Below are 15,401 nucleotides of genomic sequence, written 5' to 3' on the forward strand. Positions count from 1 at the left end.
TTAAAAGAAAATTAATCATAGTTGAACAATAATTTCACAGCATTCAAACAACAATTCGGACAGCTTAGATTACGATCATTAATGGCTCGCATTTCAATCTAAATCATCATTAATTTCAGTGTAATCCTCAACATTAGTAACTGCATTTGATCTTGAAGCTGCACGAATTTCATCTATTTCAATGCGAAGTAAGGGATCACAGATCACTCTTCCTTCTCGCAAGGACTTTGGACACCCTGTAAAAACACAAGAAATCGGCCCAAAACACAAAAAAAAATATTCCTTTCGGAGTCGGGACATAAGCTATGTCCAAACAACAGTTGCGATTTACGAGAGGTCATTTTTTTTTTCCTCCTCCGCTCCTTCAGTTGGATCGCAACCATTGTCCTAGCACAGCTTACATTTGGACTCCGGACACACACACGCATATAGAAAAAAAAAATATTAGATACGGCGGACTTTGGATGCATCCAAATTCAAATGGCGGGCACCACATCTCAAGTGGGCCCCAACGCTTTAAGTATTGACCAATGTCAGTGTATTACGATGGGACTCACTTGACACATGGTGCCCCACCATTAGACTCTCCTAATGTAATATTTTCTCCAGAGAGAGAGAGAGAGAGAGAGATTTAACATATGCAAAATAATTGATTCACCTGCAACAGGACATAGAGCTTGCGGTTTAGTTCTAATATAATGCATTATTGGATCCTTCTCATATATGTGCTTGCAGTCCACACTGAAAAACATGCCAACATGAAAGGAAAAGGTCAAAGGAGAAGCGATAATATGATAATAAAATGTAAGTCAGGCCAAACTTAAAATTGATATCCATTTCTTACTTCGTGATATTACATCCTGCTTTCATAATGACATCGACGACGACATCGACATCTGCCCTTTTTCTTATTTCGTGTTGATTTATTTTGAAAGCTAGTTTGATTTGATTAAAAAAAAGAAATGCAATATAGTTTATATGTAGAATATTTGAAATGTGTTATAATTACTTTGATAAAATAAATGCAAAAAATTACATTTTGTGTTTGGTTTGAAAAAAAAAATCAATATAAAATCCAATAGCAACAACAATCAAAAGGTGGTAGGCAGTCGACAGCCGGCAATCGAAGGTGGGTGTGCCAGTTGTGGTTTGCAGTGGCACGCTACAATAACTTCTGAGATGTATTTGGAAATCAAACAAATAGGCCAATTTTCAAACACAACTAATTTGAATAATGGGGTTCTTTGATTTGCTAAAAAAAAATTTTATGATAATTTGAAATCAGATAATTTTTTTTAACGGCTTAAAATGTACTTCAATTTTTGCACCCCTCAGAATTTGATCAAAGTAATTTTATAAAATTCAACAGGTTAAAACTATCAATTCAATATATAGCACTATATGTAAAATATAAATAGAATTGGAGATATAAAATTTATAAGATATTGAGTTAATTAATATAATTAAATGTTAGTTAAACTTAAACCCCTCCCTAATCCAGCTTCACCATCACCACCGATCTACCCACGCGATATTTACCTCTAGGATGTGTCGAATGAGAGGGATCCTCTCCAAAGCCTTCAATTTACTCTTCCATTTCTCGATTTCAGCGCACGAAACACCTCCTTGTTCTCAGTTGTGCTCGACAGAGGGCTCCCGCGAGAAGGCTTCAATCACGACACTATAACACATGTGTGATCGCAAAGCAGCCACAGCCGCAAGTAGCCACCTAAATCTAATGGTATGAAACCCTCTTTCATGTTACTTGAGACATTTAATTCCTTCCTCCTACATCCATTTTAACGCTTGCCACGAATTGTATATCCTTTTCGTTTCGGTCATCATAGCGAAGTCCATATTGTGTCAGAAGCGAAGAAATTAGTTTGTGGATTTCCTTAAGGGCTTCTAGCACGAAATCAACAAGGTAAAGGGAGAAATAAGCCAAAATAAAAAAGCAGGGAGAAAGAATAAACAGTTTCGGAGAAAGGTTGCTTGTCGAGAAGCTCATTTAAAATAAGAAAAATATGTTTTGGTTAAATCACTTTGAGTCAAGATATTATGAAGTCCTAAGATATTTACGAATTTCAGCTATTTACCCGATGCGGCAAGCTCGAAACAAACGTGTAGAGCTAGTCGTAAGGCAGCTCTGTAAATTCAAGTGAATTATCTTATGTTAACTTAAGAAGAATAATTCAATTAACAAAAATTGCTTGAATCTTCAAGTTTGAATTGTGTTCTATATGTTATTAAGATCAACATAAAAGTTATCGGGATATTCAGCTAGTTACTGAAGATTGTGAATCTAATGTGACAACTGAGGTAAGTAATTATATTTCTAAATTCCAGCATTTTCTTTATTTCAAAATTTATGTTTGACTCCATGAATGCTCTAGTTTAGTTAGATCATTCATATTATTAAATTAAAAAGATATGCATGATAAATACGAAAGGAAAAGATGTTCGTAATATGAAAGATATGCATGCTATAAGAGATATAAATGATATGAAAGATATAAATGATATAATAGATATGCATGAGAGAATAGATATGAATAATATGAGAGATGTAATGATGATTAGTTGCAAGGCAGAGTAAGCATGTTAGTAGATGAATGAAGCAATCTCAAAATAATATATGTTATGAAAAATAAAATAACTTATATATGAATGCATGAATGCTTATATGATTGTATGTGCATATTAAGAGCAGTTTACCCCCTAATAGCACAATCAGGGGGCGTCGGTGTATTTGCATCTATAGTTTTTCCACCCCAGATAATTGGGATATTTAGATCACTAACCGTTATAACAATAAAAGAATATCAGCCAGAGGTGACTGAGGACATTTCTACCTTAGATAATTGTGATGTTTAGATCGCTCACTGTGTCAATGAAATAATATCGATCAGAAGTGTGTTAGGTTTTGCTAACGATGATCCTTAAAGAGACATATATGAATGTAATGAGTATAAAGTAAAAGTAAAGTTAAGGTAAATGCATATAGAGAATCTGAGTTTTATCATTGACTAAAGATCATTGATAAATGCATTAGTATATTAAAAAATTTGTTATAGAAAAATCAAAGATTAGCATATTCCAAAATTTCTTATAGAGATATGAAAGATTAACATGGATATTGATTTCTTTCTGTTGAGTTACTAAAATTTAGAAATATAATTACTTTCGAGTTATCTTTAGAAAACTCATTGTTTTGTTATAATATTTTTAAAAGTTTTTAACTTTTGAATAATATGAACAGAAGATGAGCTAATGTGTATAGGGGCCAAGAATAACAACTGAAAATGTACTAATTTCTACTTGTTGATTATTTTTTTTTTCTTTAGTAATTGTTTCATGAATATTTAAACATTAAATTGTTAGTAAAAGAAATATAATAACAAAGAATTTATTTTCACCAACTGATCATTCGTTCTCTTCTTGGTTAATTACAAGCCCCGGGTCAGGTCGTAATAGAAATTCATTATAAAAGTAATATATTATAGGGGTACTTAAATACAAACTGCCCAATTTTTATCTATTCACCTATCTAAAACTTAGGCTTTACTTTTTACATTTATAACACACCCAAAATTTTCATATCAATCACATATAAAATATCACCATGTTAGCTTATATATCGAAACTAGTAAGGGAAATAGTGGAAACACAAAGAATAAGCTTTCATTAATATTAAAATAGAGTTACAACATAACTCGAACAGAAAATAGCAACACAAATAAAAAACACACTAACAATACTTCTAAATGTATTCCAATGTGTGATGGACATTGGTGAGGTGGGTCAGGATGGCTAGCGGGGGTGGTGATAGCAACAGGGAGTTGGTAGCAGCGAGGGGAAGGTAATGAACTAAAGGGACAGCAACTGAGAATGGTTGTGAGTAGTCGACAGTGATGGTGTGATGGTTAAGAGAAACTTGAAGTGGTAAGCGGTTAAGATGAGTGAAAGAGATAGGTTGGGAAGAATAAAAAGGGAATATACAATCACCACCGTGGAGGGGATACAGCCGGAGCACCATTACCTCCTCGAATACAACCCATAAAAGGGAAAGCGACTCCACACAAGAGACCTGAAACTAAACACAATCAGAACTGACTCCCTACATACTTAAGACATCAATTTATAGGCTAAAAAGAAACTTATACACAAAAAAGGCGAGAAGAATCCAAAAAAGTCCTTTCCGAAACTCCTACAAGCGTCGCCCTCCCCTCGGTTCGCGAGAGATAGCAGGATATCATGAGAGAATCGTGATCCCCGCCTTGTCTACAGCACCCATGAAGAATTGCAGGTCTTCACGAGTCACGGGACTTCTCCCGTTGTTGCGGGTCTGCAGACCTCCATTCCGCGGAAATGAAGCGCCAGACGCCCAATTGGGGGCATTGAATTGGGAGCTTCCAACGCCCCCAATCAAGCGCCCAAGCGCCTGCGTCATTAACTTTCAAAAAATAAAATACATATTTTCATGCATAAGATAACATGCAGGTAAAGATTGAAGTTTAGGTGTTTTAAATATATAAATAAATTGAAATTGAGTGGTATGTATGTAAATCTTCCTATATTGTATTTAGAATACTATGAAGATGTTTTGGTTCATAATGTAAAATAAATGCGGTAGTTTATATTTTTTTAGTTCGGTTTTAAGAAAAAAAGAAATCAATATAAAAAATGTAGCAGGTGATGTTAGGCGGAAGGTAATTACGGAATCCGGCAGAGGAGTAATGCAAGGCAACAATATAACCCCTAAGAAAATATCAACTATAGCTTGTAGGAGGCAAAGCGGAACAATAAGAAGAATGAAACAGAATGAGATGGGAGCAATGTTACCATCGGACAGGATTTTGAAGTTCAACAATTGGTTTTCCAGTTAACGGACAAGTCATATTTAACAACACATTCTGAGTACTGGTCATGACAATATCTTCCTGCTCTTCACCGGGCATTGGTTGACCCTCATGGTGAACATTCTGTACATGAAAAAAAAAAAAAACAAAACAAAATTCATTTCAATATATAATCATATGGTACCCAACTAACAATAAGGTAAAATAAATAAATAAACAGAGTACACGACTAGACATTCCACACACGTACTTCAATAGGCTAAATTTCACTTTGCTTTTCTATAATGATCAAGGTTTGCGCTTTCTTATCATAGGAATTTATCAAAATAAAAAGTTTATTATAATGTGATATAATTTTTTAATTGAGAATATTCATATTATTAAAATTTTCCTCATCTCTCGTACTTGTGAGTATGACAACAGTACTATTTGAAATAAATCAAATTCTCTACCCCAAAACACTCAAATTCCCAAAAATCTAAAACTTTGGAAAGTGGGCCACAATATTCTGAAACTCAGCAAGAAAGAATCCTATCATAGAAAACACCATCACTTAGGGTCTTTTTGGGGCAACTGCAGCTTTTTCAGCTTATCCAGATAAGCTGTTGAACAGCTAGTTATCCTGATAAACTAGTTGATTGTTCGATTTGTGTGTTCGAAAAATAGTTGATTTGCAGTTGTTTCCAGATAAATGACAATTCTGCTCCTGACCTGGATATTTTTTCTCAGTCCTATCAAACATATGTTTCGGGAATTTAAGATCCTATTTTCTTAATAAATATCAATATAGTTCCTAATCGATTAAATTTAAGATTTATACAAACCCATCATTAAATAGATTAAATGAATTTAACAATTTCTCGTTCTCATGAATTTTCATCCTGAAACTAATAGTTGAACGAACATACAGGATTTAGCAAGACATTATAATTTTCAAGCCAGTTTTTCAGTTTTAAACTTCTCAAGATTTGTTGAATCTGGATTCCCTGGATTTACTGAATCCTACTAGAGTTAAACAGTACTGGTAGCCAAACAGTGCATTAAAATCATTTGAGTTCAAGCAGCTTCTGATAAGCTTTGATAAGCACATTGATCCGTTAAAGAATCAATTTTTGCACAAAAAATCCTCCTATGTAATCAGAACAATAACTCGCTTTCAATCCATTAAAATCAATTACGCATCGAAATGAAATGTCAAAGAATAAAACCTTAAAAAAGAGGTGCAATCTTCGGGTGAAGACCCAAGATGATGAACGAAGAACTGCAAATCGAAGCAAAAAGAGAGGTAAACACTGACAAAACCATTTCGCAAAGTCGCTCGGCTCTCCAATGGGGATCCCACCATCGCTGCTCCCCTTGACCGCCGCCACCACCACCTCTTCGGCCACTGACGCTGCCACCTCTTCCTCGGCCTCCGTCAACACTGACACCGCGTCGGCCACCCTAGTAATTCAGGCGATACGACGTGCAGACGTGTGAGCGGAGATCTTCAATCGCAAGTAAATGGCGGCAATCGAAAGGGTAGCGGGTTAACCGCGTCAAATTTTTTTGTGAAACGCAGGCTGCGGGACGAACCCTGCGGCCTGCGTTTAACTTAAAACAAGTAATTGCATTTTCAGATAATCTGCCCAACGCATTTTTCAAACTGAGGCGAAACGCCGTCGCTACTGATAAGCTGCCCCAAACGGGCCCTTAAGCTTCCAGTTTTATAAGTTTAAGCACGAATTAGAAATGTATATAACTGTTGAACCTAAAACATGTGCCAGAACTAACAAACTAATCAAAAATTGAGTTTTTACTACTGTCAAGAGAGTTCCTTAAAAGTGGCTTGACGAGACCTAACCTAGTTATGAACTTTTGGTTTGCTAAGATATCCCTAATAAAGGATCCATGCAACACAGATTAACCCAATTATGATGAACGTGATAAAAAAAATGCTATGATTGGCCAGTACAGCATCTAAAAGAAAAATGTCAAAAAATTTAAGCGGACTGTGGTTAAAAGTAAATGAAGATTGATTAGGACTAAAACTAAAATTAGATCTGTTATAAACAAATTTAGAAATTTAAAAGGAAACTCAAGAAAAATAGAGAACAATGTGAGTCTATGCAAGGTTTGTCAGTAAGGAACTAAATGAAAAGAGAGAAAACACAAGGGCGTTTGGCAAAATTCATTAGTTACGCTATGTTGAACTACTAACAATAGAAAGAAGGTTAAGGTAATAATCAATAAATAAAAGTTTTGAAAATCAAACCGAGCGTCGAACTTTCAAAGGTTCAATATTCAAATGTTCAACCAGGGTATACAAAGGATAAAAGGTTCAATATTCAAATGTTCAACCAGGGTATAACAAACATTCAAAACATTTAAATAAAGTTAAAATAGTGTAATAATTATATAATCTATATATTAAATTTCTTAATTAATTAATTAATTATATATATATATAGAAATATAAATAAGTTTATAATATGTTTTAACAATTATTGCAACACAATTCTTACAGCTCAACCCGATTTTCATAGCATGACCCAACCCAATTTTCATAGACTGACCCAACAAAACTTTTATAGCCCAACCCATCGCTTCATTCCTATGACATAACTCAAGTAGTCCTATATCCTGGATTGTAAACTTTAAATTAGACAAAAAGGATGAGCTTTCAGCCCACTTAACTGGCGAGCATATTGGTCTCAATATGCATGTTGATTTGATTTTTTTTTTAATCTTGCATGAGAACTTAAAGAAAGTAAAATTAAAATTAAAAATATTGTAATTTAAGCTTACTAAACTTGCATACAACAAATTAAACCATAGATTTAGATCATTGATTAATATTAATCAAAAGCTCAAAATTTTTTTACAAAACTTGAACAACTTCAGACCGGTACCGGTTCGTCGGTTGAACCACCGGTTTGTCAAAATTCTAGAAGGTTCCATGCATCAAACAATTTTTGAATGAACCAAAACCGGACCTATACCGGTTCACTGTCAAACCAACTAGTTTGGTCCGATTTTCAAAATCATGCAATAAATAGTTGAATTATAAAATTGCTAAAGTAAATATGATTAATGATATAGCGATTATTATAAAATGATTAGTAAAGAAAATATTATAAAAATGATTAGCGTTTATGCTTTCCAAATTGAATTAAATGATAATTCAAAAAATTGATTTTGTAAGAAATAAATAAACTACTACAATGTATATCCAAGAAAAACAGAATATTTAACGGGAGTAAATTAAACGTCACACAGGTTCTAAATAAAGGCAATAAGAAAATTCATGTTGGTTAAGGAATTGAAAATAAAATTTAACGAGAAACTATATTTAATTTCATGGTAATCCATGATCATATAATAATAAGCACATATAATACTTTTTAGTTTAAAAAATAGAATTATCAGATCACAAATAGATCATTTTTACTGGGAAGGAAATGTTGTAACTTTTTGTAAAGCTTATTAGGAGATTCCAAAAAAGAGTTTAACCGCAAAACATAAACTATTTATTATGGATGTATAGTGTGGGGGTATAAATAAAAAAAATTCAAAATAAATGAATGGCCTAGGATACGGTGATAAACTTTGAAAGATAAGAATTTGTTAATCATTTAAGCTTTGTCGGTAAAAAGGACAAATTAGATTTCTTGGATGAGTAAAACTTTATGAGGGCTAAAAAAATGAGTTCTATTAAGAATATTATCATCAAAGCTTTTCAAAAATTAAGAAATAAATTGTGCAATTGTAAATTTGGCGACGAAGTGAGAAGGTACAACATGTTGATTTAAACAATGACAAATTAAATTCAACTGATGCATATAATACATATAAGAAAGAAAACCTACAAAGTAAAGGATATAACTTTTGATAATTTATTTATAGATCTAGAATTAACAAATGAGAAAAGATATATAAAATAGCTAAGGTACGATAAAGAGATTTAGAGATTTAAATTAATTTAGATCATTAAAAGTAAAAATAATAGAAACTTAAAAGAAAAGTTATAAAGGAAATATGAAAATGCTATTTTGAAATTGATTAAATGAGATTTTTAGATAAGAGTTTTTTTAAGGAGCATAATGAACAAATAAAAAATGTATAATATAGATAGCTCCGAAAAAGCGTAATAGAAGTTGGCTATAAAGAAGATGTATAAAGATAATCATTCAAGTAAAAGGAGATATCTATTGAGATTTAAAGAGTTATGAGAGATTTGCAATAGTTTGACTAATAATTTTTTTTAATTAATTTTTTAAGACCAAGAAGTTTTCAATTGATTGTGAAGAAATATTTCAGTACCAAAATTTATAAATTAAAAGGGAGATGCTAGATTTCAACAATAACATAGAAATTAAACTTATGGGCCATATCATGAAGTAAAGAAGAGGTAAAAGAGCATATACTCTGAAAAGTTAACTTAGTTTTAGAGTATTAATTTGGTTTTATGCCATGAAGATCAATTTTAGAATAAATTTTTGTACGTTTTGAAAAAAATGAATAATTTCAAAATGTTTTATTGAGAGGTTTGATGAAGTACATAGAGAGTAAGGAGGATCAACATATGATTTTTATTGATTTAGAAAAAACTTATGATAAGATTCCAAGAGAAGTACTTTGGAGAGTTCTAGAGAAAAAAAATGTTGATATGACTTATATTTATGTCATTAAAAATATGTATACTAGAGTTGTTACTTGTGTTCGAACATGAGGATTGACCAAGTATTTTCCTATTTTAGTTATGGATTACATCAGCGATCGGTTTTAAGCCCATATCTTTTTGCTTTAGTTATGGATGCTTTTACTGCAAAGTTACACGAGGATGTGCATTGGTGTATGCTCTTTGTTGATGATATCCTTCTTGTGGAGAAGAATAGAGAAAGAGTTCGGGAAAGACTTGAATTATGGAGGTCTACATTGAAATCTAAAGGTTTTTGTTTAAGTAGATCTAAAACTGAATACATTAAATGTAAGTTTAGTAGTAGTAGCTCTAGTGGTAGAGTTGTAACTATGGATGATTGAATCATTAAAAGGTGTGAACGTATTAGATATCTCGAGTCTATTGTTCAAAGTGATGGTGATAAAGATGAGGATGTATTAGTAAAATTCAAGTTGGTTGGTTGAAGTGAACGAATGCATTGGGTCTACTGTGGGAAAGAAAACTATCACTTAGACTTAAACAAAAAATTTTATAAGATGGTGATGAGCCATGCAATGCTATATAGCACAAAATGTTGGTGTTTAAAAGAGAAGCATAAAACATGTTGCTGAGATGAGAATGCTTAGGTGGACGAGTGGCTTAATACTTAGAGACAAAATGCAAAATGAATATATTCGTGATAGAGTTGGTGTAGCTCCAGTGGCAGGCAAGATTAGAGAGAGTTGTCTTAGATGGTTTGGTCACATTAAACGTTGACCATCTGATGAGTCGGTTATGAAAGTAGATATTTTAGATCAACTAATGTTAAAAAAGTTGGGGTAGAACTAAAAAGATTTGGGCTTATTGTATAAAAATGATCTTATTCAATTAGAATTAAACGAAAATATGATAGTCAATAAGACTCGATGGAGAAAAAGGATGCATGTAGCCGATTCCACTTATGCAATAAAGGCCTGTTGTTGTTATTGTTGTTGTTGAAGAAAATAGCGGATCAAGTGTCATGAGAATTGATTCGATGGGTAATAAAAAATGTTTCATAAAAAGCATGTTGAAATTATTAAAAACATGTATGATAGAGCATTTACTAGCATAACAAATAATTATCAAGCGGTTAAAGATTTCAATAATGACATGTGCAACATCAGTGATGAATCTTAAATTCATTTCTCTTGTATTAATTATAAAAATACTTAAAAAAGAATTAAATTGAAGTGCCTTGATCTACACTTTTTCTTAAATGACGAACTAATAATTTGTGAAACTTTTATTAAAATACGTAAGACCTTGTTTAGAAGATATAAGCTTAGAACTAGTGAAACAACTAATGTATATGATATGTAATTCTAATGGGTGTGATACTAAAAATTATTAACCAATATTAGTCGAAGATAAATTGATGATGTCATAGATGGATAGGTTTAAGAAACTTAGATCTATTGCATAGAATATAAGGGAAATAAATGGTATGTAATTTATACAGTTCAAGTTTGGGGGTTAAAATAGAGAGGTGCCTTGATGAATAAAGAAATAAAAGTTTTATTTCTTTATAAAAGTTTTATTAAGAAATAAAAGTTACATGTTTAAGATAACATAGATATAAGTTGTATAAAATTATTTGTGAAGAATAACATCAATATTTTATTCAACACCCAATGGGAATGACTAAAAACTGAGAATTGCTAAAGCCAACCCCAAATGTCTAGTATAAGACAAATAAATGATGATTAAAACAAAAACATTATCATTGAATCCATCTGCACCCCAATATCCAGCATTGCTTCAACTAGCCTCATTTGTTCAGCAACATCAACTCTACCTCTATCCTCTTCCAAGCTAAAAAACATGTCAGGAATTCCTTATAATAAATTTGATACAAACCTCCATATCACCGCTCATTCATGCATTTAGACTTGCATGAAAAATCATAAATCTATATGTATGAGTGAATGAAGATGAGGTATTTATTATAGGGAATTTCTATACAGAATTCCTTTAAAGGACCAAGAGAACTCATGAATATCCATATGTAGATCACTTGACCAATATGAATTATTAAAAAAAAAAAATCAGTATGTAAAGGTGAGACAAAATGAAAGAACTAAATTGTCTGGTATTGAGAAAATTAAAGACCAAATTACAGAGTAAAATAGGGGGCCTAGGTGTAAGTTTCCTGTTTAGAAAATTTTCCTGGTTTATCAGCATAGATCTTAAGACCAAATAGATAAGCAATGTTACAGCATAAAGGATAAAATGATAGAAAAACATTAAAACAAAATAGTTTTGGGTAAAACAGACTTCCAAGTATGATGAAATCACAATAAATAATCAAATAGGATTTAATTTCACTAACTAGAACACCAAATCTGCAACGAAGAAACATCATTTTGAAAATTCAAATTAAAGCACACAATCAATTAAAACATGCTTGCACATAAAAAGGATGGTGAGCCTAAAATAGTTGTCAGATTGTCTCTATAATGATTTAGATGTCATACATCCATCCACTGAAGGAAACAAACCCTTGAAATGTGATTATAAAGTACCATGCATCAAATTCTCATCAGGCACTTAATTGATGGGAGCTTCAAGAACTCATTAAACCGTTTTATGCATGTAACAAACATAAGAAAATCCATTTAAGTGTGCATCTAGCTAAAGTTATTATTGAGACACCAAAAAGAAAATCCAGCATGAACAAAATTGCATCAGGTACGTAAGAAGAAAGCAAAATGGTAGCGAGACAGAAAAATAGTTGTATTCCTTCCCTTTAAAATAAAATTAATGAAGACGAGTTAAACAATTTCACTGGAAACCATTGGCAAATACAAGGGGCTAATATTTAGAAATCCCATCTTTCAATTACTGATAGATTATAAATATTACCCGCCAAAAAACTGAAGTTAAATTGATCAGGAGAATACCTCACAACTTACATGTAAAGCCACCAGAACACATCAAGGACATCTTAAAAAAGATTTAGCAATGTCATTTCAATCAAATAGATGAGCCTTTTAAAGGGCATTCTTTTTTTCTTTTTTTTTTTTTTTGGATTTGCACCTCATTTGGTGGGTGGGAATGCATGATTAGGTCTAAATAGTAGTTAGGTTAGCAACAAAGAATTTGCAAATTCTAATGAGCTATGAGCTAGTACGAGAAAAAACTCATGAAAATGTGCCTCATCGCAGCTGAAACTTGAACCAGCAATCACCTTGACATGCATGATGCTCACAACTATGTGGAATATACGGGGAATTTGACAAGACCCGGCCCGGGGCTTGGAGTTAGCCAACACGAGAACGGACGGTCGGACGGTAAAAATCAATTCTCTATTAATCTAATTATATTATTGACAATTTAATATTTAAATACTACATAAAAGAGCCACTAAAAAAAGAAACAATTAAAATTAACAAGTAAAAATTATACCTTTCTTGTTGTTGTTCTAGTCTTCTGTATACATTTGTTCCTCTTATATTTATCTTGTTCAAATATTTAAAACTAAAAATAATAGAAATCAACATAATGAGTTATTTAAAGATAATCCAAGAGTGATAACACTTTTAAACTACACTAATCCAATGAAAATAATACAATATGTATGCTAGTCAATAAAAAAACTTATAATATGCTGGTCTTTCATAATTTTATAAGCAACCTGGTATATATTTATAAGTAATGTAATATATGCTAATGCATGCATCAATGATCTTTTCTATGGGAACATACTCAATATTCTATAAGTATTTACTTTAACTTTACTTTTACTTTATATATATATGTCTCTGTGAGAAATACCGTCAACAATCTAAAACACTCTTGGTTGATATTGTCCCGTCGGCACAACGATTAGCGATATACACATTGTAATTGTCTAGGGTGAAAATGACCTTACCTGTCTTTAGTCGATATTATTATGTTGGCACAGCGGCTAGCAATGTAAACATCATAATTGTCAGGGTATGTAAGCTCTGATCTACTCGCCCCTGACCGATATTATCTCGTCGACACAACAGTTAGTGAACCATCACAATTGTCTAGGGTGGTAGAAAAACCATACGCGCTCGGGTACACTGGCTTCCCCGGTCTGTACCATTAGAGGGTGAAATCCTCCCTTGAATATGCACATACAAGCATTCATATATAAGTTACTCATTATTAATACATATACTATTCTGAAACATTTTTGTGCATCTACTTACATGTATATTTATTATGTTGTACAAATATTCATCAAACATCTTTTATATCATTCATATATTTATCTTATGCATATCTCTTACTTATATATATCTCATGCATATTCTTACTTATATCTTGCATATCTTTCTTACATGTCTATCTTACATATAACATCAATCTAAATATCATTCATCTCCTGCATATATTCCATACATGTACATCTTTTCTTATTATGTTTATCATACATACATGTCCTATCAATATGAAGGATCTGATTAAACTAGGGCATACATGAAGTCCGACATACAATTTGAAATAAAAAAAAATATTGCTGAAATTTAGAAATGTAATTACACACCTCAGTTTTCATGCTATACTCTTAATCTAGCATATCTAGCTGGAGGTTGCGGTGACTTCTAAGTTGTGTTTAAAAGCTTATAAAACATAATATTTAATTTTTTAAGATTTAAACAATTTCTATTGATTGAATTAATTTTCTTAGCTTAGGAGTAATTTACCTGAAATTTAACAGAGTGGACCTATAATGATCTTCTGTACGCTTGACTCGAACTCGTCGTCTCACGTAACCAATATAAAATCTTAAATCTATTAGGAATTCATAATATATTAGTTCATTAAGTAATTTAGCTTAAAAGATCATTGATTTGCTAAAACTTACCTAAATGGATTTCTCGGCGACCAGTCCTTCTACAAAGATGCCAAATTTACTTTCTATCACCTCCAATCACACTTCTCCTACGATGATATTCTGCTAGAACCCTTTTGGAAGCTCGCAAACAATGTTCGACACATCTGACACACAATTGGCGCCTTCGACGGCTACCGGAAAAGAAAAAGCACGAAAAATGAGGCAAACTTAAATTTGAAATGGTGAGGAAGGAAATTAAAGCTTAGAATGACGAGAGAGAGGGATTCGAAAATTGAGGTAGATTTTAAGTTGTCAAATTTTGTATCCAATTTCTCAAAAAAAAAAGGTGATTACAGAATATAAAGTCACAATGCTAAATCCAATCAAAAGCCTCGAGAATGGTTGGACATGGAAGAAAAAATAAGACAACACACTCTTTCTTTGGCAGCACTACAAAGAACATCATGCACATAAATAATTCTTACATTCTTCAGTGCTACCACTGACACTTTATTTCCGTTTCACTTCTTCCAAACACTCACGAGTCTCCAAAATCATTCCACTATCAATTCATGCATCGCTCATTTAGCAGAAAATGAATGGTTATATAACACGTTTTACAAGGTTTCTGCTTCAAATCTGACATTGTATGAACTATTGACTAACTAAAGCCACATTAATGTTTTTTTTTTTATTTCAAGCATGTCTTATCTAAGGACAAAAATGAGCCATGAGACTATAGATGCATGCTCCATTTAGGGGTGTCAACAAGCCGAACACGAGCGAGCCAAGTCTGAGCTCGTGTTCAGCTCATTTATATTTTGAGTTCAAAAAGTTTGTTCGTGTTTGACTAGTTTGTTTAGCGAGTCAAACACGAGTTGTTCACGAACAAAGAATCGTTTTGACAACCCTAATCACGTTGTTTTTTATATTACATTTGAATTCAATTTAATAGTTTTTATTCTATTTTCTTAATTAATACTTTTAATTGATTATAATTCTTTGTAGCCTTGTAGTCAATTAATTTTTCTAAAAATATTACTCATCATTATAT

The 15,401-nt window shown here is 32.2% G+C and overlaps 1 protein-coding gene across 2 annotated transcripts in view; it reads right to left on the minus strand.

The window, feature by feature from the left end:
- Positions 1–15,401, minus strand: part of LOC110031387 (E3 SUMO-protein ligase MMS21) — a 23,593-nt gene continuing 8,192 nt past the window's right edge. For both annotated transcript variants that reach the window (XM_020734570.1, XM_020734564.1), the window contains 3 exons: positions 4,843–4,982; positions 659–741; positions 1–236 (listed from right to left, as the gene is read on the minus strand). In XM_020734570.1, coding sequence (XP_020590229.1) covers positions 94–236; positions 659–741; positions 4,843–4,982 — 366 coding nt within the window. In that variant the 3' untranslated portion in view covers positions 1–93. The remainder of the gene's footprint in view (positions 237–658; positions 742–4,842; positions 4,983–15,401) is intronic.

Source organism: Phalaenopsis equestris, unplaced genomic scaffold, assembly GCF_001263595.1.
Source record: "Phalaenopsis equestris unplaced genomic scaffold, ASM126359v1 Scaffold000002, whole genome shotgun sequence".
In the NCBI taxonomy this organism is placed as follows: Eukaryota; Viridiplantae; Streptophyta; class Magnoliopsida; order Asparagales; family Orchidaceae; genus Phalaenopsis; species Phalaenopsis equestris.